The following is a 26,736-nucleotide window of genomic DNA, read 5'->3' as shown; positions in this document are numbered from 1 at the left end:
ATTTTTTTCTCTTGTCTAGTGGATATCTTTTGTGATTATGTTTCTATAATATATTTTATGTCTCTACTATATTCCTAGTAGGCTGGGTTCTTAGTAACACTTTGTCTAGAAATTCCATAACCATTTGTTTAGTGCCTATTAGATATGCCAGGTACTTTTGCGGGTATGTGAAAATGTGAAGGTAAACAAGATAATCTTTGCCTGCTAGTTAAAGATAAACGGTTATATTATCAGGTAGATAATTTGTTGAATTTTAGAGATGGAATTAGATTAGTGGAACAAATACGGTAGTTCACTTCATAAGGAAATGTATGATTGGGTACTACTACTGAAATTGCAGAGATATACTTTTATTTTGGTTTTGTAATTAAGTATAATGTTTTTTTCTTTATATGTAATTGGCTTTGGGAAGATAGGTATCACTTGAAAAGGTTTTAACTTTTCTGTGTATGTGTGACTCTTAGATGTTGATGTTACCCTAATTTTTCTTTATGTAATTTACTTAAAATAAGAACATCTTTGATTTAGAATTTGGTAGGAGTTGATAAGATTGGTAAAGATTAGTAAGAACAATTTCAATTCATTTGTAGAAATCATAGACAAGAAAGCTACCAGGAAGCTTCTAGATCATCTTTGCAGTGATTTTCAAATTCTTTTTTAGAGGAGCAGTAGAATTCTGTTGTTTTTGCTGAGGTGTGTTAGGACCTGCTGAACAGGGTCATTGCCTGTGGGGTTTGGTTCAGTGGGTTTGCCTAGACCTCCTTCCCCTTTCAACCCGAGTAGACCCAACATTATGTTTATATCGGTGATAAATGTATGTTTTTGTTAAATAATTTTTATGTTTAAAGTTAGGTAACTAGTCTTGTTCCCTCATTAAAAAAACCTTTTTTTTTTAATATTTATTTTGAGAGACAGAGAGAGAGACAGTGCGAGCAGGGAAGGGGCAGAAAGAGAGGGGAAACACAATCCCAAGCAGGTTCTGACCTGTCAGCATAGAACCCGATGTGAGGCTTGAACTCATGGACTGACCACGAGATCATGACCTGAGCCAAAGTCAGACTTTCAACCTACTGAGCCACTCCGGCACCTCTTGTTCCCTCATTTTAATGACAAAATTAAATTACAGAATACCAGAGAATTAAAGTTAAATAAAATTCTGATTTTCAAACTTCAGTTGTTAAGTGAAACCATACTGCCTCCATGTGGCTTTAGTGATAATAGAAATCTTCTTAAGCCATTTTATTTTTTATTTATTTTATTAATTATTTTTAATGTTTATTTATTTTTGAGAGAGACAGAGTACAAGCAGGGGAGGGGGCAGAGAGAGAGAGGGTGACACAGAATCTGAAGCAGGCTCCAGGCTCTGAGCTGTGAGCACAGAGCCCAACACGGGGCCCAGACTCATGAACAGCGAGATCATGACCTGAGCCGAAGTCAGACGCTTAACCGAATGAGCCACCCAGACGCCCCTTAAGCCATTTTAAATAATGAACAATCAAGATTGTATATGACTGGGTTGGACTTCAAGATTTCATTGACACGTTAATATTAAGACCTGACATGAAATTTAAGTGAAAATCATTTGATATTGGTACTTGTTTTATTTATAAAGGTTTTTTTCTTTTCAGTATGAAAAATGCTAATAATTGAAACTCAAATAGATTTTTATAATTTCCAAAGTTTATTTTAACTCTCTCCTTAAACTCTTAAAACATTAAAGACTTCTTTCCGTATGTATGTATGTATGTATGTATGTATGTATGTATGTCAAGTTAGCTAACATATAGCATGGTCTTGGCTTCAGGAGTAGATTCTTGTGATTCATCACTTACATACAACACCCAGTGGTCATCCCAACAAGTGCCCTCCTCAGTACCCATCACCCAACTCCTCCACCCACCCAATCCCCACCCCCATCAACCCTCAGTTTGTTCTCTGTATTTAAAGAGTCTCTTATGGTTTGCCCTCCTCTCTGTAACTTTTTTTCCTTCCCTTCCCCTATGGTCTTCTGTTAAGTTTCTCAAATTCCACATATGAGTAAAATCATAGGATATCTGTCTTTCTCTGATTGACTTACTTCACTTAGCATAATACCCTCCAGTTCCATCCACGTTGTTGGAAATGACAAGGTTTCATACTTTTTCATTGTCAAGTAGTGTTCCATTGTATATATATACCATATCTTCTTTATCCATTCATCAATTGATAGACATTGGGCTCTTCCCATAATTTGGCTATTGTTGATAGTGCTGCTATAAACATTGGGGTACCAAGTGCTCCTACAAGTCAGCACTCCTATGTCCTTTGGATAAATTCCCAATAGTGCTATTGCTGGGTTGTAGGGTAATTCTGTTTTTAATTTTTTGAGGAACCTCCACACTGTTTTCCATAGTGACTGCACTAGTTTGCATTCCCACCAACAGTGCAAGAGGGTTCCCGTTTCTCCACATCCTCGCCAGCATCTGTTGTCTCCTAAGTTGTTCATTTTAGCCACTCTGACTGGTGTGAGGTGGTATTTCAGTGTGGTTTTGATTTGTATTTTCCTGATGATGAGCAATGTTGAGTATCTTTCCATATGTCTGTTTACCATCTGGATGTCTTCTTTGGAAAAGTGTCTATTTATGTCTTCTGCCCATTTCTTCACTGGATTATTTGTTTTTTGGTTGTGTTTAGTAAGTTCTTTATAGATTTTGGATACTAATCCTTTATCTGATATGTCATTTGCAAATATCTTCTCCCATTCCACTGGTTGCTTTTTAGTTTTGTTAGTTGTTTCCTTTGCAGTGTAGAAGCTTTTTATCTTGATGACATCCAGTACATTTTTGCTTTTATTTCCCTTGCTTTCGGAGATATGTCAAGTAAGAAGTTGCTGTGGCTGAGGTCAAAGAGGTTGCTGCCTGTTCTCCCCTGTAGGATTTTGATGGTTTCCTGTCTCACATTTAGGTCTTTTATCCATTTTGAGTTTATTCTTGTGTATGGTGAAAGAAAGTGGTTCAGTTTCATTCTTCTGCATTTTGCTGTCCAGTTCTCCCGGCACCATTTGTTAAAAAGACTGTCTTTTTTCCATTGGATACTCTTTCCTGCTTTGTCCAAGATGAGTTGGCCATATATATAAATAGTTCCATTTCTGGGTTCTCTATTCTATTCCATTGGTCTGTGTGTCTGTTTTCAGGCCAACACCATACTCTCTTGATGATTACAGCTTTGTAGTGCAGGCTAAAGTCCAGGATGATGAGGCCTCCAGCTTTGGTTTTCTTTTTCAACATTACTTTAGCTATTCAGGGACTTGTGTGGTTCCATAGAGATTTTAGGATTGTTTGTTCTAACTCTGTGAAGAAGGCTGGTGCTATTTTGATTGGGATTACATTGAATGTGTAGATTGTTATGGGTAGTATCAACATTTTAACAATATTTGTTCTTCTAATCCATGAACATGGAATATTTTTCCATTTCTTTGTGTCTTCTTTAGTTTTTTTCATGAGTTTTCTATAATTTTCAGTGTACACATCTTTTACCCCTGGTTAGATGTATTCCTAGGTATTTTATGGTTCTTGGTGCAATTGTAAATGGGATCGATTTCTTGATATATCTTTCTGTTGCTTCATTATTGGAGTATAGAAATGCAACCAATTTCTGTGCAGAGATTTTATATCCTGTGACTTTGTTGTATTCATGTATCAGTTCTATCAGTTTTTTGGTGGAGTGTTTCGGGTTTTCCATGTAGAGTATCATGTCATCTGTGAAGAGTGAAAGTTTGACTTTTTCTTTGCCAGTTTGGATGCCTTTGATTTCATTTTGTAGTCTGATTGCTGAGGCTAGGACTTCTAACACTATGTTAAACAACAATGGTGAGAGTGACATCCCTGTTGTGTTCCTGATCTCAGTGGGAAAGCTCTCAGTTTTTTCCCATTGAGGATGATATTAGCTATGGGTCTTTCGTGTATGGCTTTTATTGATGTGAAGGTATGTTCCTTCTATCTTGACTTTCTTTTTTTTTTTTTTTTTTTTAGTTTTTTTTAACCTTTATTTATTTTTGAGACCGAGAGAGACAGAACATGAATGGGGGAGGGTCAGAGAGAGGGAGACACAGAATCTGAAACAGGCTCCAGGCTCTGAGCTGTCAACACAGAGCCCAACGCGGGACTCGAACTCACGGACTGCGAGATCATGACCTGAGCCAAAGTCGGACGCTTAACCGACTGAGCCACCCAGGCGCCCCTTTATTTTTTTTTTAATTTTTAAATATCTATTTATTTTTGAGAGGGAGAGACAGAGTACAAGCAGCGAAGGGGCAGAGAGAGAGGAAGACACAGAATTGGAAGCAGGCTCCAGGCTCTGAGCTGACAGCACTAAGTCCGATGCGAGGCTCGAACCCACAGACCATGAGATCATGACCTGAGCTGAAGTTGGACGCTTAACTGACTGAGCGATCCAGGCATCCCGTATCCTGACTTTCTTGAGGGTTTTTATTAAGAAAGCATGCTGTTGGGCTGCCTGGGTGGCTCAGTCGGTTGAACGTCTGACTTCAGCTCAGGTCATGATCTCACAGTTCGTGGGTTCGAGCCTTGGGTCAGGCTCTGTGTTGACAGCTCGGAGCCTGGAGCCTGCTTCGGATTCTGTGTCTCCCTTTCTCTCTGCTCCTCCCCCGCTTGTGCTCTGTCTTTGTCTCTCAAAAATAAATAGAAATGTTAAAAAAAAACTTAAAGAAAGGATGCTGTATTTTGTCAAATGCTTTTTCTACATCTATTGACAGGATCATATGGTTCTTATCCTTTCTTCTTTTTTTTTTTTTAAATTTTTTTTTCAACGTTTATTTATTTTTGGGACAGAGAGAGACAGAGCATGAACGGGGGAGGGGCAGAGAGAGAGGGAGACACAGAATCGGAAACAGGCTCCAGGCTCTGAGCCATCAGCCCAGAGCCCGACGTGGGGCTCGAACTCATGGACCGCGAGATGGTGACCTGGCTGAAGTCGGACGCTTAACCGACTGCGCCACCCAGGCACCCCTTCTTATCCTTTCTTCTATTAATGTGATGTATCATGTTGATTGATTTGTGAATATTGAACCAGCCCTACAGCTCAGGAATGAATCCCACTTGATCATGGTGAATAATTCTGTTGAATTCTATTTGCTAGTATCTTGTTGAGAATTTTTGCGTCTATGCTCATCAGGAATATTGGCCTGTAGTTCTCCTTTTTAGTGGGGTCTCTGTCTGGTTTGGGAATCAAGGTGATGCTGGCTTCATAGAATGAGTCTGGAAGCATTCCTTCCATTTCTGTTTTTTGGAACAGCTTGAGAAGAATAGGTATTAATTCTGCTTTAAATGTCTGGTAGACTTCCCCTGGAACGCCATCTGGCCCAGGATTCTTATTTTTTGGGGAGATTTTTGATAACTGATTCTATTTCTTTGCTGGTTATGGGTCTGTTCAAATTTTCTATTTTTTCCCTTTTGAGTTTTTGTAGCATGTGGATTTCTTCCAGATTGTCCAGTTTGTTGGCATATACTTTTTTATAGTATTCTCTAATAATTGTTTCTATTTCTGTGGTGTTGGTTGTGGTCTCTCGTCTTTCATTCGTGATTTTATCTATTTGGGTCCTCGCTCTTTTTGAGAAGTCTGGCTAGGGAGTTATCAATTTTGTTCATTCTTTCAAAAAACCAGCTCTTAGATTGATTTATCTGTTCTACCTTTTTTTTTTTTTTTTTTTTTTGTATGTTGCTTATTTCTGTCCTAATCTTTATTATTTCTTCTTCTGCTGGCTTTGGGCTTTCTTTGCTTCTTTCTAGTTCCTTTAGGTGTGAGGTTAGGTTCTGTATTTGAGACCTTTCTTGCTTCTTGAGATAGGCCTGGATTGCTATGTTTTTTCCTCTTAGGACTGCGTTTGCTGCATTTTGGACTATTGTGTTTTCATTCTCCTTATGCTTCCATATATTTTTTAATTTGTCCTTTAATTTCCTGGTTGACCCATTCATTATTTAGTAGGATATAAAAAAATATATTTTTTTAATGTTTAGTTATTTTTGAGAGACAAAGACAGAGCATGAGGAGGGGAGGGGCAGAGAGAGAGGGGGAGACAGAATCTGAAGCAGGCTCCAGGCTCTGAGCTGTCAGCACAAAGACCGATGCAGGCCTTGAACCCACGAACTCTGAGATCATGACCTGAACTGAAGTCGGCTGCTTAACCGACTGAGCCACTCAGGTGCCCCAGTAGGATTTTTTTTTTAAGTTTATTTATATTGAGAGAGAGAGAGAGAGAGTTGGGGAGGGGCAGAGAGAGAGAGAGGAAGAGAGAGAGAGAATCCCAAGCAGGCTCTGCATTGCCAGTGAGGAGCCTGGTGTGGGGCTTGAACACATGAACCATGAGATTGTGACCTGAGCCAAAGTCAGATGCTTAACCAACTGAGCCACCTGGGGCGTCCCTAGTAGGATGTTTTTTAACCTCCATGTTATTTGAGGATTTTCCAAATTTTTTCTTGTGGTTGATTTCAAGTTTCATTGTGTTGTGATTTGAAAATATGCATGGTATGATCTCAAATATTTGTTGAGGGCTGTTTTGTGACCCAGTGTGTGATCTGTTTTGGAGAATGTTCCATGTGCACTTGAAGAATGTGTATTCTACTGCTTTTGGATGAAAAGTTCTGAATATATCTGTATTAATTGATTTATATGTTTGGGAGCTCTCATATTGGGGCATAAACATTTACAATTGTTAGCTCTTCTTGATTGATAGACCCCTTCATTATTTTATAATGCTCTTCTTCATCTCTTGTTAGTCTCTGTTTTAAAATCTAGTTTGTCTGATATAAGTATGGCTATTCCAGCTTTCTTTTGACATCCAGTAGCATAATAGATGGTTCTCCATTCCCTCACTTTCAATCTGCTGGTGTCCTCAGGTCTAAAATGAGTATCTTATTGGCAGCATATAGATAGATTTTTTTTTTAATCCCTTCTGATACCCTGTGTCTTTTGATTGGGGCATTTAGTCCATTTACATTCAGAGTGATTATTGAAAGATAGGGATTTTGTGTCATTGTGTTATCTGTAGGTTTAGTAGTTGTGGTGTTGTCTCTGGTCCTTTGTAGTCTCTGCTGCTTTCCACTTACAGAGTCCCCCATAGGATCTCCTGCAGGGCTAGTTTAGTTAAAGACTTCTTTCCTAAAGAATAGGATCTACTTCATTCATGGTCTTACATGCAGTATAAGTTAAATGAAGTGATTAAGGGTGGAACGTTATCCCTATCTTTGAGTTTCTACCTTAATTCTCATTAAACAAGTTTGATAAATGTGCAATATTTCTGGAAAGTTAAAGTTTATAGAAATTTTTTGTTTGTCCTTTGGCATTAGAAAGTTCACTTAGTGCCTAACTTCTCACTTAACAATGAAGTTAAAACCAAAGTGATTTAGTATGATTTGTAAGAACATTTAATGAACAATTGCATTGTGTATGAAACAGATAGAAGACCTGATTTTTGTGCAATCGATGTGCATTGTTTTGGCCTTGACATCTTGGCAAGATGAATTCTTTAAGGTTCTTTATTAAATTTAGAACTCTAGAGTAAACATAGGCTAATAGCAAATTATACTTTCTATTAATATAAGGAAATAGTAATTTTTTTAAGTTAGAGGTATAATTGACACTTAACATTATATTATTTTCAAATGTACCATGTAATCGTTCAATATTGGTATGTATTGTGAAATGATCCCTATGGTAAATCTTTTTAATTACAAGGCAATAGTAATTTTAAATAATTTTAATTAATGACCACTAAATAGAATGTTTAATGACCACTGAACAGAATGACTTGTAGAATCTATTTAGATCCAATTGTTAGGGTACAGAAAACTTAGTTCAGTATAATCTACCTTTTTCTCAACTCCTGATCATCGTTTTGATTTCTAAAAAAAATGATAACATGATTATTAAGTTAATTTGATACTTCATCTCACTTTATATCTTTTTAAAATCATTTGCAGGAGAGGGCTGCTCACTATTTATATGGCCAATTTGGTAAGTAATTCTTTTCTTTTTGTTGTTGCTTTTAAAGTTTCATTGTGCTTTTTCATTTCTCTTTTTAAAATCAAGTTACATTTAAAAATTGGGAAGGAAAGCTACTTACATTTCAGAATATTTTCTGTCTCAGTTTTAAAGCATAGTCTTAAATGTTTAAAAAAGACTTGATGCCACCCAGTTTATTCCTGTCATACATGACTTAATTTCATTTATTTCAGGAGGAAAGTGATTCACTGCCCTGTGTCCTTCATGGCTGTTTTTTTTCTTTAAGCTTAGATCTTCATCTTTGATAGGATATATATTTCTGTGTATCTCTTTCTCTGTATCTTTGATTTAATTTCATACTCTGCTTCTGTTGCCATTTCTTATAGAAAAATGATTTAAAAATGAGCTTTTGTGATGTCATTATTCTTGGATGTCAGGACAGCATTGGTTCTATCTCTAAAGTCTGAGTATATTTAATAACATAATTAGCTAGGCTTCTTAATCTGTAAGTCTACAGGAATGAAATTAATGTTGTTTAGTCTGTTATTCTTTATGGTAAATATACAGTCAAGATTATATAATTTTCATTGCCAAGTTCATGATTTAGAATGTATTTATATTGAAATCTTCTAAAGTTGTTTAATAGAATTGGTAGTCAACATTGAAAACTTCAACTAAAAAATTATTTATTTATCTGAAGATAGGTTGTTGAATTCTCTAATGAGGGAATATAATTCAGAGTTATATTTATCAATTCTTTTCAGCTATAAATTTTTTATTATGAATTAGTAATACTTAATTTTTGCTCTGTACTTAGCATATGTCACTTACTGTGCTATATGCTGGTAGACAGGATGGAGATAGTCTTTACACTTAATGGAGTTTGCTGTCTAGTGAAGGAGTCACAGTAAAAATAACAATGTTTGAAAAGGACTAGAACATAAATTATAGTATGCTATGAGAACCATAATAGTAGCACCAAATTATTCTGGGTGCTGCTCTTCTTTCTTATTTTTTAAAAAAACTTAAAAATACTTTCCCTGCATACTAGGGTGGGTTTGAATTTTAATGTGTTTTTTTTCTTTAAACATGCACATACTTTTCTATACTACCACATGGTGTGTATACTTTAATACCCAAATGCTATCTGTATTTAATTTTTTGTAATGTTTATTTATTTTTGAGAGAGAGAGATAGAGACAGACAGAACACAAGCAGGGGAGGGGCAGAGCGAGAGGGAGACACAGAATCTGAAGCAGGCTCCAGGCTCCGAGCTGTCAGCACAGAGCCCGATGTGGGGCTCGAACTCACTGATGGTGAGATCATGATCTGAGCCGAAGTCGGACACTTAAGCGACTGAGCCATCCAGGCACTCCAAATACTAGCTGTATTTATATACTTGTCTTTAAATTCTAAGTAAAATTTTACAAACTTTTTTTTTGGTGTGGTGTGGTGTGTGTGTGTGTGTGTGTGTGTGTGTGTGTGTGTGTGTGTGTGTGTATTGCCTCATTTAGATTGTTAATTTCTGGAGAGATGATCTTTGATTTTGGTTGATATAATCAGTGCTAGAGATTGGTCTTTAAATACTGTAGTTTTGGGGAATAAGCCTTTTATTTGAATGAATCATACAGAGATTCATATGCAGCTGTAAGAAATGGTGGAGAGATCTCGTATTCATTCTACTCAGTTTCCTCAGTAGTAATATCTTCCAAAACCAAAGTAGTATCAAAATTATGATATTTATATTGATATTTAAAGAAATTTTCCTTTCGACAAGGATCAAAAGTTAATTTTGATCCTTTATTAAGGACATTTTTTTATCATTAACCACAAAATTTTAATCAGACCAAAGCCCTTTTTTATACCTCAATTTTTTTTTTAATGCCACAATTTTGACTATGTTTAAGGGAAAGTAAATTTGTATATAATATATTCTTGGTACTAATGATAATAAGTTTAATTCTTCTCTTTATGTAAATAGAGCCTTTTGTTTATACAGTTACTATACAACTATTTCTGTAATAAGAGAGTGGCTGGTGCAGAATAGGTAAAGATTTAAATATTTTCAGAGACCGAATTTATCCTTAAGAAGTAACTTTGTTCTGTAATTTGATTGTTGCTTCCTAGACTAAGTTGAAATTGTTGGCGTATAATATCAAGAGCAATATTTCTAAATGTTAGGAGGTTTTATTTTAAAATTATTTACTGTATTTAGGTATGTATTTCTGATTTGGAAAGTATCAAAAAGCATAAAAAGAAAGTAAAAAATCATCTGTAATTTTACCATGTAGTAATTTTAGTATTTATTTTTTATTCCCTTCCTTCTCTAATGTACATACATAAGTACACAAATATAGATGCATAGATTTCCAATACATTTGGAAATGTGGATGGTGTTATGGTTGTTGCAGTGACTGGGGGATGTTGCAAGCATTTAATGAAGAAGCCAGGGATGCTAAACACCCTGCAGTAAAGGGACAGTTCTGCATTATGAAGAACATCCCATCTCAAATGTCAGCTGCACTCCTGAGTGGGTACATATTATATATCCTTTTTAAACAATCAGGGACATATGTTTTGTGACATCTTTTGTTTCTGTGCTATCTAGTTTTTATTGCTCACGATATTAAGTAATCTTTTTTTGGAGGGTGTACTCCTACCTTTTCACTTCTTGTTATATCTTCATTACAGTGGGTTGGTTTTATACATAAACACATATACATAGCCCCCCTCAAAATGTTGGGAGACAATGAAATAATAACTATTTGGCTAATAATAATATCATCTTGTTAGTTTTGGTTGTGATAGTTACCCATTCCTTGGTTACTTTGATCAGAAAATTTCAAAGGCATTGACATGCCTTTGAATGAGTACAAGATAGAAGAATATGTAGATTTGTCTTCATATTGTCTTTATTTATTGTCTTGTCTTTATTTTTATTAGTAAATATTTATTGCATGCACGGTACTTTGCTAGGTATTGGGACACAAATATAACCTATCATTCTGTCCTTGAAATTGATTTAGTTGAGGGTACAAGGTATACCTGGATCAATACCTAGGTGATTGATAGGTCAAGATAGTGCATTCATGTCAAATATGTGATAAGATAATAAAGTCCTTAGAACTTTAGAAAAGGAAGTTAGCTTTGGGCTAGGGCAATCACAAAGTTTCATGAATTACATGGAACTTGAACCTTGAGGAAAGGAGGGGACTTGGAGGCAGCTTCATCTTAGAAACATGTCATTGGTGACCATAAGACAAAATCCTTCCCTTTCCAAGGATTGCTAAGTTGGGGTCAACGTTTACAAAAAAAGAAAAAGATAAGAAACATTCAGTATCTACCATGTTAGACACTGTGAGTGAAACTGTAGCCATTAAACAAGGTTGGGTCACCTAGGTGCCTCAGTCGTGTCTAACTCTTGATTTTGGCTCACGTCATGATCTCATGGTTCATGAGATTGAGCCCCATGGCAAGTTCTGTGCTGACAATGCAGGGCCTGCTGGGGATTCTCTCTCTCTTTCTCTCTCTCTGCCCCATATAGTTCTGTTTATGGGGGATCTTCTACTTAAGAAGAAAGAAATATATAAGAGGAAAGAAATACATAAGCCAATGGAAATAAACCTCATCTCTGTTTTTTAGTATTGACAGTTGTCTCAGAACAGAAAACAGTATAGTGTTTGTACTATGCAATTGTGAGGATACAGTTTGCTAACTGTTTTTGTTAGTGTTGTAGGAAACAGGTGAAGAGCTATATACTCTAAATAAAGGACATCTCTATTAGTGCTTTTGTTATTATGAAAAGATTTTTTCTGGTCTCCTTATAGTTACTTTTATTACCCATGATATCTGTAAGTAAGCCCTGGTAAGTCTCTGTTATTAGATCAGTGGTTTATAGCCTTAATGATTAGCAGTTTCAATAATTACAAACTTAAGGCAGTTGAATTCATATCCATCTGAAAGTGTGTTTTGTTATGTGTTTGTTAGCTTATTTTGGAAGGAAAGGGGTACAATTTTTAAAATAGTATAGTTTTTTAGATTTTTAGAATTCATAGAGGATTAGTTGTTAAAGGAAAAAATGTGCAAAAGGTATAGACAAGTATGAAATAAAGAATTAAATGTTTTCTCTTGCTTCTGCCCAAGATATGGCTATAAAATTATGGAAATGTTTTGTTGGGACTAATATGTTAGAACCAGTTACCCACACAAACACCAGCTGCCAGGATTCAACTTTGCCACAGTATAATTTAAGAGTACACATAAAAGTTTGCATTGATATGATTTCCCTTTATTGTGTTGGTTGTGACAATGACAGGATCCCAGGCTTTCAAAATTCATCGTATACTGCTAACAGTTATTTAAAATGCGGTGTTAGGTGAAGTTCATTTATTTTTTAGTTTAATTATAATTTAGGACATTTAAAAATCTCTCTAGGGTGCCAGCGTGGCTCAGTCGGTTAAGTATCCGACTTCGGCTCATGTCATGCATGATCTTACAGTTCGTGAGTTCAAGCCCCATGTCGGGCTCTGTGCTGACAGCTTGGAGCCTGGAGCCTGCTTTGGATTCTGTGTCTCCCTCTCTCTCTGCCCCTCCCCTGCTCATGCTCTGTCTCTCTCTCTCTCAAAAAAATGAATAAATGTTAAAAAAAAAAAAACTTGAAAAAAACCTCTCTGTATAGACCCTTTATAAAACTTTTCTCTGCAGTTTCATTTATGCCACTACGCATTCAATAAGGGGTGCATTTTAAAACTGGAAAATATATCTAGTAGGCCTGCTTCTAGCATTTGCTTTTTAATTTTAAACACACACAGTGTCTTTGAATAAAACATCTGTCTTTGATTTTTCAAACATAAGGTTTGAAAATGTTGATTCATATGTTTTCTTGTAAGGCCACTTCAGTGAAATTAGATTCAGCAGGTATTTATTATATGTCAGTACTGTGCTAGGCACATGAGGATACGAAAGAAATATAAAATGGATTATAAATTAGTTGGAGAAATTTGACAGATGAACTTGAAAGAAATAAACTGAAAGTATTAAATTCACAAAAACAATTCTAAACACCTTTTTCCAGTTACTCCCCCAGGCCTTCCCTCTGCAGCATATGACATCTACTGTCCATCTAGCTGCTCAGGCCAGAAACGTAGGAGTCTTAACTCTTTTCTTCTCTTTATACTCTTAGTTCAGTCCATTAGGAAATCTTATTCTACTTCTAAAATATATTCTGGGGGTTATAGTGACTTGCCACCTCTGTGGTTCTAACCATAGTTTGAGCCCTAAATCTCTTGCCTGAGCTACCTTAATAGCCTAATAACTGATTTACATCTTCCCACCCTTGTCTTCCTGAATGTAGTCTGTCTTCCACATAAGCAGTCAGAGTCACTGGAAATACAAATTACAGCATGTCAGTCTTCTGCTTAAAACTCAGAAAAACCTTCCCTTCCACTGTACACCAAATAAAATCTAAATGCCTTACTGTGGCTTACAAGGCTCTGACTTCATCTACTTTTTCTTCTCATTCTTTGCACTTGCTTTCTTTCTGTCTGTTGAACACTTTTACAGCCTTAGCATTTGCTTTTCTTTGTGCTTGGAAATCTGTTTCCCTAGATTTCTTGGCTAGCATCTCCTCCTTGTGTAGTTGGCCCATTGTCACCTTCTGAGAGAGCTCTTTCTTACTATCATAGTTAAACAACTTCCCCTCACCTCTCTACTCTCTAACTGGTAATCCTATCTTTTTTCATGGCATTTATAAGTAATGAATTTTTTATTTGTTTGTTGTCTTTTTTCCCTCACTGTGTGTAAGCTGCTTAAGGGCAAGGGACTCTTGCTTGCTCCCTGACATCTCTAGTACCTAAAAATACTGCTTAGCATATAGTATATGCTCAATAAATAATTATTGAATGAAAGTCGACTGGGAGCAGATACTACTTAAAATGGCAAAAATGAGAGAGAATGATCTCTATTCTTATTTCACCCCTTTCAATACCCCTAAGTCTTAAGTCCTTTAAGCCAACCAAATGACCTTGTTTTCCCACAGGATATAAACAGAGGAGTAAGTGGATCTGTCCTCGGTTGAGTTCCTGAAGTTGTAGATCCGTTTTTGGAAGCCTTCTTAGAAGTACCAGAATTAGTGGTGATACTGCTTTTTAGGTTCTTAACTCTGACTCAGTCAAATTGAGGAATGTATTGCTGGTACCCAGTATAACAATAGACAATGTTGAGCTCTTACCTTCATTAGTAGAAGGTGAGATACTTTGTTATTTGAGGATAATAGGTTCCTTACGTTTGCCATGGCTTTCTTGGTCAGAAAGACAGAATAGAGAGGAATTTTCCTAGAGACTGTGAGCATGAAAAGGGAAATTGTTGGGATGCTTGGGTGGCTCAGTTGGTTAAGCATCTTCGGCTCAGGTCATGATCTCATGGTTCATGAGTTTGAGCCCCACATCGGGCTGTCTGTTGTCAGTACAGAGCCCACTTTGGATCCTCTGCCCCCTTCTTTCTCTGCCCCTCCCCTGCTCACTCTCTCTCTCAAAAATAAATCAACTTAAAAAAATTAAAAAAGGGGAATTTTTAGAGACTCTTATTTTCTTTTACTGGATAATTTAAAACTGTGTTTTTGAGATATTTTCTTATTGTTGTAAGTATTTACTTTGAACTTCACAACATATTTTCAAGACCTGTGTGTGTCATGTACTTCCAATGCATTGCTTCTAACTGCTGTATAAAGTGCCAGAATATTCATCCTCATGTATGCTCTATAATAGTTATTTTAAGGTAGAAATCATATATCATAAAATTTACCCCTTTAAAGTTTACAATCCATTGGTTTTTAGTATATTCACAAAATTGTGCATCTGTCACCACTGTCTAATTTTAGACTATTTCATCCACTGCATTTTATTTGTTCATTCTTCCAGCAATAGATATAAAAATTACTTCCAATTCAGCATCACCATGTGGTAATGAACATCTTTGTATATGACTGTTTTGTGAATTTTTCTGGGTGTGTGTGTGAATAAAATTTAAGGAGGTGAATTTTTAGATCATGTGCTTTCTGGTAAAGGTCAGAATGGTTTGGAATGTGAGTAAGACCATTATTCTGGAGTTCATTTGGAGGTAGAATTATTGTTATTTTAGGAGAGAAATTTGTGCTTCTTTGTCTTGTGTTTCTATTTGAATAATTGATTACTCATCTTAGAGATTTCAGGCTTGGAGGTTGAACTTTGAAACCATTAGGTACTCTGCTATAAATGGTTTGGAGTAGTAGTGCAAGGTCAGTTAGACTACAGGGAAATGAGTGTAATTTCTCTTTGGGTATAGCTTGTATTCATAACTAGTCTTTATCACATACCTTTGTTTTCTATTTTTGGTAAAGATAATGTAAAATACATATTGGGAAATTGCAAGAGACAAATGTAAAAGAAAATCAATAAAAATAAGTAAATAAATCTAAAAGAAGCAGATATGAAGAAACAGTTTTACAAAGAAATATAAATAAAAGAGACAAAGGAAAGTAATATATAAGAAAGGAAAATGTAAAATACAATAACAACCTATGTAATAAGCATTTGGCTTTCATTGACACCTGAAGGGGGGTGTAGCACTTCTTTACTTCTGGGTGGGCATGGTCTCTGCTGACACCCCTAGTTGGGGGTAGGGGAGCAGAGGCCTAGTTATCAGCTGGTGGGGCTGAAAGTCTCAGCTCTGTACTTGATATTCTCTGACTCTTCCTCATTGGAGGCCTTGTTATAGCTTTGTGAGGGTGGTCATTTGGTCATTGATGGTGGAATTGGGCCACAGGTTTGTGTGTATGTGTGTGTGTGTGTGTGTGTGTGTGTGTGTGTGTGTGTGGTGTTTGACTTGAGTAGAGTGGTTATTGTCTAAAAGTTTGTGTTTTGATAGACTGCCCTTTTTTTGGTCCTTTAGCAAGACAGAGCAGGTTTTTGTCTGTGCTTATTAGCATTTACAGCTTACCAGGCTTCTTCAGCTCTAACAGTGGGATAGATAAGGCAAAAAGAAAATGTAGGTACTCACTACCATGTCATTCTTTGGATTGTAAGATCTCTAGATGGTCTGCTCTCTTCTTTTCAATTTTCAGTCTTTAATGTTTGCTTTATATCCAATGTCCAGTGTTTTTAGTTGTAATTAGTGGGAGGAATAAGGAAAATGTATATAACTGATATTCCCAGAAGTAGAAGTCCTTATTTATATATATGTACATATATATATGTGTATATATGTATGTATATATATATATATGTACATATATATATATATTTTTTTCTTCATATATATAGTCAACATTTTTTAAAATGTTTATTTATTTTTGAGAGAGACAGAGACAGAATGTGAGTGGGTTAGGGGCAGAGAGAGAGGGAGATACAGAATCCGAAGCAGGCTCCAGGCTCTGAGCTGTCAGCACAGAGCCTGATGCAGGGCTTGAACTCATGAGCTGTGAGATCATGAGCCGAAATCAGACGCTCAACCGACTGAGCTACCCAGGTGCCCCATATATGTGTGTGTGTGTGTGTGTGTGTGTGTGTGTGTGTGTGTGTGTGGTGTGTGTGTGTGTGTGTGTGTATGTGTGTGTGTATGTGTGTGTGTATATATATATATGTATATATATATACATATACATATACATATATATGTATTTATATATATTTGGTAGTCAGAAATAAGCACTTATGAAAAACAAGTTACCAAGATCAAGATCTGGCAGAAACAATTAACAACAAAACAGACCTGCAGAGACTACGTGTGTTGGGATTATCTAAAAATGTTTTAAAACTAGTGTGTTTACTATGTTTAAAATAAAAGATGACTTCTGATGCAGGCTCAATTGGAGTAACAGGGAACAGATTTACCCTTCTGACTGAAACAACAAAAAACAGACAAAATAAAAGAAACGACAGTTTTCAAAACATTGTATATGAAGCAGTGAAGAACAGTGATCCCTGAAAGATTGGAAACTAGTGCGGTGAGTCCTGTGGTTGCTTTGACTTACTACCTGGAGAGCATTTCTAGGTCATGGAGAAGGGATGTAAAACTGAGGCAGAGCCTATTTGTATCTCGGGAGTTGACAAGACATAGCTCGGAGTCCAAGGAAACAAGCTGGCTAGAGTTTGCAGGTAGGAGAGGAGAGAGGTAGTTCCAGAAATGTGCAGAGGATCCCAATGAATAGTTAGGTGAGTTCTGATTTGTGCATGCATGTGAGGAATCTACTGAGATTGGGAAAGGAACCAGCAAAACCCATTAGAGGCAAAAAAAAAAAAAAATCCTCTGAGATCATGCAGGGCTAGGAATAGTTAACGTTCCCACCATTGAGAGTAGAAAATTTCATAATTTGCAAGGTATTGGGAAGAGTCAGAAGCATTAGAAGTCTTTAGAAGCATTAAAATTTTTTTACCTCAGAGTGTGGCAAAATTAGTCCTAGACTAAAAACTGCTCTGGCCCCAACTAAAACAACAACAACAATAACAACAACAAAAACAACAACAACAAACAGCAAGACATGAAAGGATCTGTTTCCAAATAACTGCATCCCCAAATAAATCTAAAGAAAATTGTGGGAAAACAAAAATATACAACATTCAACAACGTAAAAATCACAATGTCTGGCATACAATGAAAAATTGTCAGGCATGAAAAGAATCAGGACCAATAATGATGATAAAAATCAATCATTTGAAACGAACTCAGAAGTGATACCTGTGATAGAATTAGTAGACAAGGATCTCAAAGCAGTACTTATTATTGTATTCCATGTACTCAAGAAGTTAGGGGAAATACTGAACATGTTAAGCAGAGATATGGAAGATATATAAAAAAAAGACCCAAATTAAACTTCTAGAGATGAAAGCTATAAGATCTGAGATGAAAAATACACAGAGTAGGTTTAATGGCATATTGGACTTTGCAGAAAATATTAGCGAACCTGAAGGTGTAGCAATAGAAACTATCCAAAATGAAACACCAAGAGAAAATAAAAAACATGAACAGAATATTAGTGATCTAATAGGGCAACTTGAATTTGCCCAATATGCATACATTTGGAGTCTCTGAAAGAGAGGGGGAGGGAGGGTCAGTAAAGGCATTTGGAGAAATGTGATGAAAACTTAACTGTCATATCCAAGAAGCTTAATGGACCTCAAGCACTCTGGGAACATGAAGGAGATGAATCATATCATAGTCGATTAACCCAGTGATAAAGAAAAAAATCTTGAAAGCATCCAGAGAAGAGAGAACCTTTTATACAGAGGAATGAAGATCATGGCAGGAAATCTCTCCTTGGGAATAATACAGACCAGAAGACAGTTAAGCAGTATCTTTAAAGAACTGAAGAAAAGGAACTGTCAACCTAGAGTTGTATACCTAGGAACATATTTTTAAAAGATAAAGATAAAATAAAAATAAAAAATAAAAAAGAATTCATTACCAGCAGACCTGTAGTTAGGATATGTTGAAGCTTATCAGGAAGTAGTCAGGAAAATGATAGCAGTTGGAAATCTGAGTCTATGCAAAGAAATTAGGATCACTGGAAATGGTTAGCTACGTGGGTAAATATGAAGGATACTTCATGTGTGATACACACACATACACATATATATCCCTTTAAAAAGTATAATTGTAAAAATAATAGCAATGTAGTTTATGAGGATTATAGCATATGTAAAGTAAGGCATAGCAACGATAGTAAAAAGTTCAAGAGGGAAGAATGGGTGTGTAATGCAAGATTTTCATGCTATATGGGACATTGTATAATATCACTTGAGGGTAGACTGTCATACTTTTAAGGTGCATATTATAAATCTTAAATCAACCCAGCTAAATGTATTGTAAAAGTAAAAGGACACATATATTAAAAGTAAACTAAAATGGGTTTCAAAAGAAGCCATTTTAAAAATAAAGGGATAGACATATTTAAAGTAAACTAAAACAGGTTAAAAAAATAAAGTAGAAGGTGAGAAAAGATATATCATGCTCACTTTAAGCAGACATAAGCTGGAGTGGATATATTAACATCAGACATAGTAGACTTCTGAGCAAAGCATATGACCAGAGAAACAGAAGATTATTTAATAACAGTAAAGGGGTAATTGAATTAAAAGTATATAATAGTCCTAAATAAGAGTGCTAATAAGAGAGCTTCGAAATAAGTAAAGCAAAAACTGATGGAACTGCAATGACAAATAAGCACATTCACATCTATACTTAGAGATTACAGCATTATTCTCTCAATAACTGAGTGTCAAAAGAAAATCATTAAGGGTATAGAAGCCTTAAATAACATCAACTACCTTGGTATAGTTGACATTTATAGAATTTTCTACCCAACAACAGAATGAACATTGTTTCTTCCTTCCTTCCTTCCTTCCTTCCTTCCTTCCTTCCTTCCTTCCTTCCTTCCTTCCTTCCTTCCTTCCTTCCCTCCCTCCCTCCCTCCCTCCTTCCCTCCCTTCCTTTCTTTCCTTCTGTCCTTTTTCTTTCTTTCTTTAGCCCATCCCCCCCGACCGAACACTCCACCAGCAACCCTTAGTTTGTTCTCTATTTAGGAGTCTTTTATGGTTTGCCTCCTTCTCTGTTTTTAACTTATTTTTGCTTCCTTTCCCTACATTCATCTGTTTGGCTTCTTAAATTCCACATATGGCCGAAGTCATGATATTTGTCTTTGGCTGACTGACTTATTTCACTTAAGATAATACACTCTAGTTCCATCCATGTTGTTGCAAATGGCAAGCTTTCATTCTTTTTGATTGCCAAGTAATATTCATTGCACGTATATACCACATCTTCTTTATCATCTGTTAATGGACATTTGGGCTCTTTCCATACTTTGGCTTACTGTCGATAGTGCTGCTATAAACATTGGGGTGCATGCGCCCCTTCGAAGCAGCACTCCTGTGTTCTTTGGATACATACCTAGTAGTGCAATTGCTGGGTCATAGGGTAGTTCTATTTTTAATTTTTTGAGGAACCTCCATATTGTTTTCCAGAGTGGCTGTACCAGTATGCATTCCTACCAGCAGTGCAAAAGAGATCCTCTCTCTGCATCCTTGAAAACATCTGTTGTTGACTGAGTCGTTCATTTTAGCCATTCTGACTGGTGTGAGATGGTATCTCATTGTGGTTTTGATTTGTATTTTCCTGATGATGAGTGATGTTGAGCATTTTTTCATATGTCTGTTAGCCATCTAGATGTCTTATTTGGAAAAGTATTCATGTCTTTTACCCATTTCTTCACTGGATTATATGTTTTTCAGGTATTGAGTTTGATAAGTTCTTTATAGACTGTGGGTACTAACCCTTTATCTGATACATCATTTGCAAATATCTTCTCTCATAGAATGCACATTATTTTCAAGTGCCATTAAGATTGACCATATTCTGGACTATAAGGCAAGTCTCAAGGGATTCAAGTCCTACAATTTGTTGTTTTGCCAAATTGTCATTAAACTTGAAGTGAGTAAGAGATACTGGAAAACCCCTAAATATTTGGAAAGAAACATACTTCAGAAGATATCATGAGAGACACTAGAAAGTATTTTGATCTGAATGAAAAAGCAAACACAACATATCAAAATTTGTGGTATATACTTACTGCCTATTTAGAGGGAAATTTATAGCACTAAATGCCTGTTTAAAAAAAGAAGGACTTGGGGTGCCTGTGTGGCTCAGTCAGTTGGGCATGGGACTCTTCGGCTCAGGTCATGATCTCAGGGTAGTGGGATCGAGCCCTGCATGGGGCTCCATGCTGGGTATGGAGCCTGCTTAAGATTCTCTCTCCCCATCTCCCTCTGCTCCTCTCCTACCTTTGTGCACATATGTGTGTGTATACTTTCTCTCAAAAGAAAAAAAAATGAAACAGAAGAAAGGCCTTAAATCAGTGACTTAGTTTCTACCTTAAAAAACTAGATAAAGAAGAGCAGTTAAACCTAAAGAGAGAAGAAGTAAGGAAATAATAAATATTAGTGTGGAAATAAATGAAATAGTAAACTATGAAAACCAGGGAAAAAAAAATATACCCAAAGCTAGTTCTTTGAAAAAATGAATAAAATTGATGGCTTTCTAGCCAGACTGATCAGGAAAAGATGAGAGAAGATACAAATTACCAATATCAGGAATGAGAGAAGTGATATCCGTATACAGTAAATAGGTATTAAGAGTATACTAATATTTGATATTTTGAACAAGTTTAAGTCTGTATATTTGACAATTTAGATGAAATGGTTTCATTTCTTGAAAGATACCACCAGAATTCACTCAAGAAGAAATAGATAACATGATCATTCTTGTATTTATTAAGGAAATTGGATTTGTAGTTAAAAACATTTTTCCAAAGAAAATACCAAGCCTTAGTGGTTTTACTGGTGAGGTCTACTAAATATTTAAAGAAGAAGTAATACCAGTTCTACTCAGACTATATCAGAAAGTTGAAGAGAAGTGATCACTTTCGTAATCAGTGAGGCCAGCATATTTTATTTTAGTTGAAGTATAGTTGAGATAGAATATCGAATTACAGCACAGCAATTCAACAATTATTATATACATGATGAAATGCTTACCATGGCAAGTGTATTACAATTTTATTGACTATATTCCCCCTGCTGTTCTTTTCATCTCTGTGACTTACTTACCTTATAATTGGAATTCTGCAACTCTTAATTCTTTACCCATTTTGCCTGTCTTCATCTTCCCCTTCCCTTTGGCAGCCAGTTTGTTCTCTATATTTATGAGTCTGTTTCTCTCTCTCTCTTTTTTTCTTTTTTGTTTTTGAGAGTCCACATATAAGTATAATTATATGGTATTTGTCTTTTTCTGTCTGGGTATTTCATTTAGCATAATACCCTCTAGGTTCATCCATATTGTCATGAATGGCAAGATTTTATTTTATTTTTTTTTATGGCTGAGTAATATTCCATTGTGTATATATACCACATCTTCTTTATCCATTTATCTATCAGTGGCTATTTTAGTTGCTTCCATATCATGGATGTTTTAAATAACTTTGCAGTAGACATAGAGGTGATGTATCTTTTCACATTAGTATTTTCATTTTCTTCACGGAAATACCCAGAAGTGGAATTGCTGTATAATATGGTATGTATGTTTCTTGCAGAACCTCCATACTGTTTTTCAGGGTAGTTGCACTAATTTACATTCTTTCCAACTAGGCCAGGCTTTCCTTTTCTCCACATCTTTGCCAACACTTGTTATTTTTTGTTTTTTTAATATGAGCCATTCTGACTAATATGAGGTAAGCTCTCATTGTGGTTGTGATTTGCATTTCTCTAGTGATTAGTGATGTTGGCCATCTGTGTGTGTTCTTTAGAGAAGACAGGCCCTCTGCACATTTTTTAAAAGTTTAAAAAAAAATGTTTATTTATTTATTTTGAGAAAGAGGGAGAGGGAGACACACACAGAGAGAGGGAGACACAGAATCCCAAGCAGGCCCTGCAGCTGTCAGCACAGAGTCTGATGTCGGGCTCCAACTCATGAACCATGAGATCATGACTTGAGCTGAAACCAAGAGTTGGATGGTTAACTGACTGAGCCACCCAGGTGTCCCTGTACATTTTAAAATCAGATTATTAATATTGTTATTATTATTATTTTTGGTGTGGAGTCATGAGTTCTTTATAAATGTTGGATGTCAACACCTTATTGGATGTGTCATTTACAAATATCTTCTCCTGCTTTGTAGGCTGCCTTTGTGTTTTGCTGATGGTTTTCTTCACTGTGCAAAGCTTTTTAGTTTGATGTAATCCCAATTGTTTATTTTGCTTTTATGCCCTTTGCCTGAGAAGGCAGAGCCAGAAAAATATTGCTAAGGTTGATATCCTAGAGATTAATGCCTATGTTTTCTTTTAGGGATTTTATGGCTTCAGGTCTTACATGTAGGTTTTTAATCCATTTTGAGTTTATTTCTGTGTATAAGAAAGTGCTATAGTTTCATTCTTTTACATGTGGCTATCCAGTTTTCCTAGCACTATTTATGGAAGAGATTGTCTTTTCCCTATTGTATATTCTTGCCTCCTTTGTCAAGAATTAATTGACCATATATGTTTGGGTTTATTTCTGGGCTCTCAATTGCTTTCTGTTTATGTATGTATCTCCTTTTGTGCCAGTACCATACTGTTTTGATGACTGTAGATTTGTATTCTTGAAATCTAAGATTGTGATACCTCCTGCTTTATTCTTCTTGAGATCTCAAGATTGCTTTGGCTGTTTGGGATCTTTTTTGGTTCCATACACATTTTGGGATTTTTGGTTCTAGTTATGTGAAAAATAACTATTTGTATTTTGATAGGGATTGCATTGGACCTGTGGATTGCTTTGGGTAGTATGGACATTGTAATAGTATTAATTTTTTCAATCCATGAGCATGGTATATTTTTTCATTTATTTGTGTTGCCTTTGATTTCTTTCATCAGTGTTTTATAGTTTTCAGAATACAGGTCTTTTACCTCTTTGGTTAGATTTATTCCTAGGTATTTCATTCTCTTGGATTCAGTTATCAATGATATTCTGTTCTTTATTTCTCTTTCTGCTATTTGCAAATCATACATTAAAAGGAGCTTATAAGGAGTTTATATCCAAAATATATGTGAGGACCTCAAACAACGAAATATGAAAAAAATATCTGATTAAAATTTGTCAGAGGACTTGTATAGACACTGTTCCAAGGAAGACACGTAGTGGCCAAGAGGTACCCAGAATAATGCTCAACATTCCTAATTATCCAGGGAATGCAAATCAAAACCAGAGTTAGATGTCATGTCCTACCTGTTAGAATGACCATATTAAAAGGACAAGAGGGGGCACTTGGGTGGCTCAGTTGGTTAAGTGTTCTACTTCGGTTCAGGTTATGATCTTACAGTTCATGAGTTTGAGCCCTGCATTGAGCTTTGTGCTGAGAGCTTGGAGCCTGGAGCCTGCTTCAGATTCTGTGTCTCCATCTCTCTCTGCCCCTCCCCTGCATGCTCTCTGTCTCTCAGAAATAAGCAAACATTAAAAACAAATAAAAAAAAAAAACAAGAGATGAATGTTGATGATGTGAAGAAAAGGGAGCAGTTAGTTGTGCACTGTTGGTAGAAATGTAAATTGGTACAGCTGCTGTGGAAAACAGTATGGATGTTCCTTGAAAAATTAAAAACAGAACTACCATATGATCCATCAATTGTATTTATAAGTATATATCTGAAGGAAATGAAATCATTATCTTGAAGACATATCTGCACTCCCATGTTCATTGCAGCATTATTGACCAGAGCCAAGACATTTAAAGAACCTATGTGTCTCTCAATGAATAAGTGGATAAAGAAAATGTGTGTGTGTGTGTGTGTGTGTGTGTGTATAATGTAATATTATTGAATCATAAAAGAGAAGAAAATTCTGCCATTTGGAATAACTGGGTCAGATATTGAGGGTTTTTTTTTTAAGTGAAATAAGTGAAATGAAGAAAGATGACTACTATATGATTTCAGTTATACGTGGAATCTAACAAAGCAGATGATACAGAAACAGACTAGAGTGGTGTTTGGCCTGAGCTGGGACGGGGATAGAGGGAATGGAGAGATGCTGGTCAGTGAGTACAAATTTCCAGTTATAAGATTAATAAGTTCTGGGGATTTAATGTATAGCATTATGATTATAGTTAACAATATTGTATTATATACTTTAAAGTTGCTAAGATAGTAGATATTAAATGTTCTCAGCATAAAAAGAAGACAATTATGTTAGTTGATGGAGATGTTCACTAACCTTATTGTGGTAGTCATTTTGCAGTATATACATGTATGATGTCATCACATTGTTCACCTTAAACTTAAAAAAAAGTATATTTCTATTATATCTCAGGAAAGCTGGATTAAAAAATAAGTATATAAGCATACTATGTTGATTTATAATAATCAAAGTGATAACCCAATTGAATAAAATCATAAATAGTTAAAAGTATTTGAACCTGACTAGGTATTCACTTTTATGTCGTCCCTCTGACTTTGTCTGTTTTTCTCTCCTTCTTCTTTATTTTATTTTATTATTATTTTTACCCACATGTGTTTATGGGCTGGAGTTCTCATTATCCAGGCCAATGCTGTTAGGATATATAGTATAACCAAAATTAGTATAATGCAAAACACTCACTAATCCTTAAACACTCTCTCAGGTTAACTTGTCATTGTCCTTCGCAGTCTCTAGATGATCTTCTGTGTGGCAGACATTTGGCAATTTGATGCAAGTTCAGTGTAAATCACTGCAAAATGAGACTGCAGGTCTTTTAAAAGATGTAGCATTTCACAAAACCCCTAAAAGTTAATATTTATGGAATAATTGAATCACTGAGAAATGTGGACCTGTCAATTAACAGCTGAAGAAAGCCAATAAATAAATAAATAAATAAACAAATAATATTAATTGTAATTAATTAATAATAATCATACATTATTTCATAAATAATTTATAAACATTAATTATAATTAATATTATAATTATATAATTAATATATTAAGCATAATTAAGTATAATTATGAATATTAATATAACTAATAATGAACATTATTAATTGATAATAATTATAATTTATATATGTATGTATTTATTTATTTATAAAGTTTATTTGTTTATTTTGAGAGAGAGAGAAAGAGGGAGGGGAGAAAATGTGTGGGAGAGGGGCAGAGAGAGAGAGAGAGAGAGAGAGAGAGAGGAGAAAGAGAATCCCAAGCAGGTTCTGCACTATCAGAGCAGAGCCTGATGTAGGGCTTGAACCCATGAACTGTGAGATCATGACTTCAGCTGAAATCAAGATTCAGACGCTTAATCGAGCCACCCAGGTGCCCCTGAAATTTATTTTTTTAAATTATGGTTCCAGTTAGACTATTTCCTTACTATTTATCCTGGAATATTTGTCCTTATTTTAAGTTGACCCAAATTCTCTTTGTGACTTTTCAGTTTTAATTATTCTTAGATATTGTGGACCTTCCAAAGTGCTTTTTTGAAAATTTTAAATTAAATTAAGGGAAAAAACTTAGAAATTGGCTTATAGCCCAAGGATGGAAGATGGAATCATCATTCTTCCAGCTAGTATATTAGACTTGGTCCACAGGGCTGAGTTTGCTTTTTGAATACTTTCTTTCAGGTAACCTGGATGCCTCAGTCAGTAGAGCATGTGACTCTTGATTTTGGGGTCTTGAATTCAAGCCTCACGTTGGGGAATAGTTAAGATGGCTGAGGGAGATCCTAGGCTTGCCCCCTCCCTGTAACACAGCTAGATAAATATCAAGTCCCACGTTGGGTGTGGAGCCTACTTAAAAAAATCAATTTGAATAATTTTTTCTGTGTCAACGAGTTGTAGTTTATACTGACAAGAATGAATCCTATGTGACTTGTTAGATGTGTGCATCACAGACTACAGTGTAAAACTTAGGCTGTTTTTATATGTGTTGCATACTACTGTAAATAAGAAGGGCAAAAGAAATAATACTGAGGCTGACTGTGAACTAAGGGACATACCTGTGCAAGGTCTGGAAGTAATTGTACACATCAGTTAACCAAGGATGCTGTACTTGTGGTGGCATATTGCATTTTTAACAGAGACTTTAGCAAACTAGCTAGTCCTGCACATAGCTAGAAAAACAGAAGTCTAGAATAGAGCACTGACTATTCCAGCAAATTCATGCATAATCACATTTATTTGTTATCTTTGAACCCAAACAATAGCAACATATACAGGGAATT

General features: G+C 35.6%; 1 protein-coding gene across 2 annotated transcripts in view; it reads left to right on the top strand.

Moving 5' to 3' along the window:
• The window catches only part of TMEM135 (transmembrane protein 135), a 341,678-nt gene that overhangs the window by 41,258 nt on the left and 273,684 nt on the right, over window positions 1-26,736 (top strand). For both annotated transcript variants that reach the window (XM_043579982.1, XM_043579981.1), the window contains exon 4: window positions 7,977-8,010. In XM_043579982.1, coding sequence (XP_043435917.1) covers window positions 7,977-8,010 — 34 coding nt within the window. The remainder of the gene's footprint in view (window positions 1-7,976; window positions 8,011-26,736) is intronic.

The sequence above is a fragment of the Prionailurus bengalensis genome, chromosome D1 (assembly GCF_016509475.1).
Source record: "Prionailurus bengalensis isolate Pbe53 chromosome D1, Fcat_Pben_1.1_paternal_pri, whole genome shotgun sequence".
NCBI classification, from domain to species: domain Eukaryota; kingdom Metazoa; phylum Chordata; class Mammalia; order Carnivora; family Felidae; genus Prionailurus; species Prionailurus bengalensis.
This window is presented reverse-complemented; position numbering and strand designations above follow the sequence as displayed.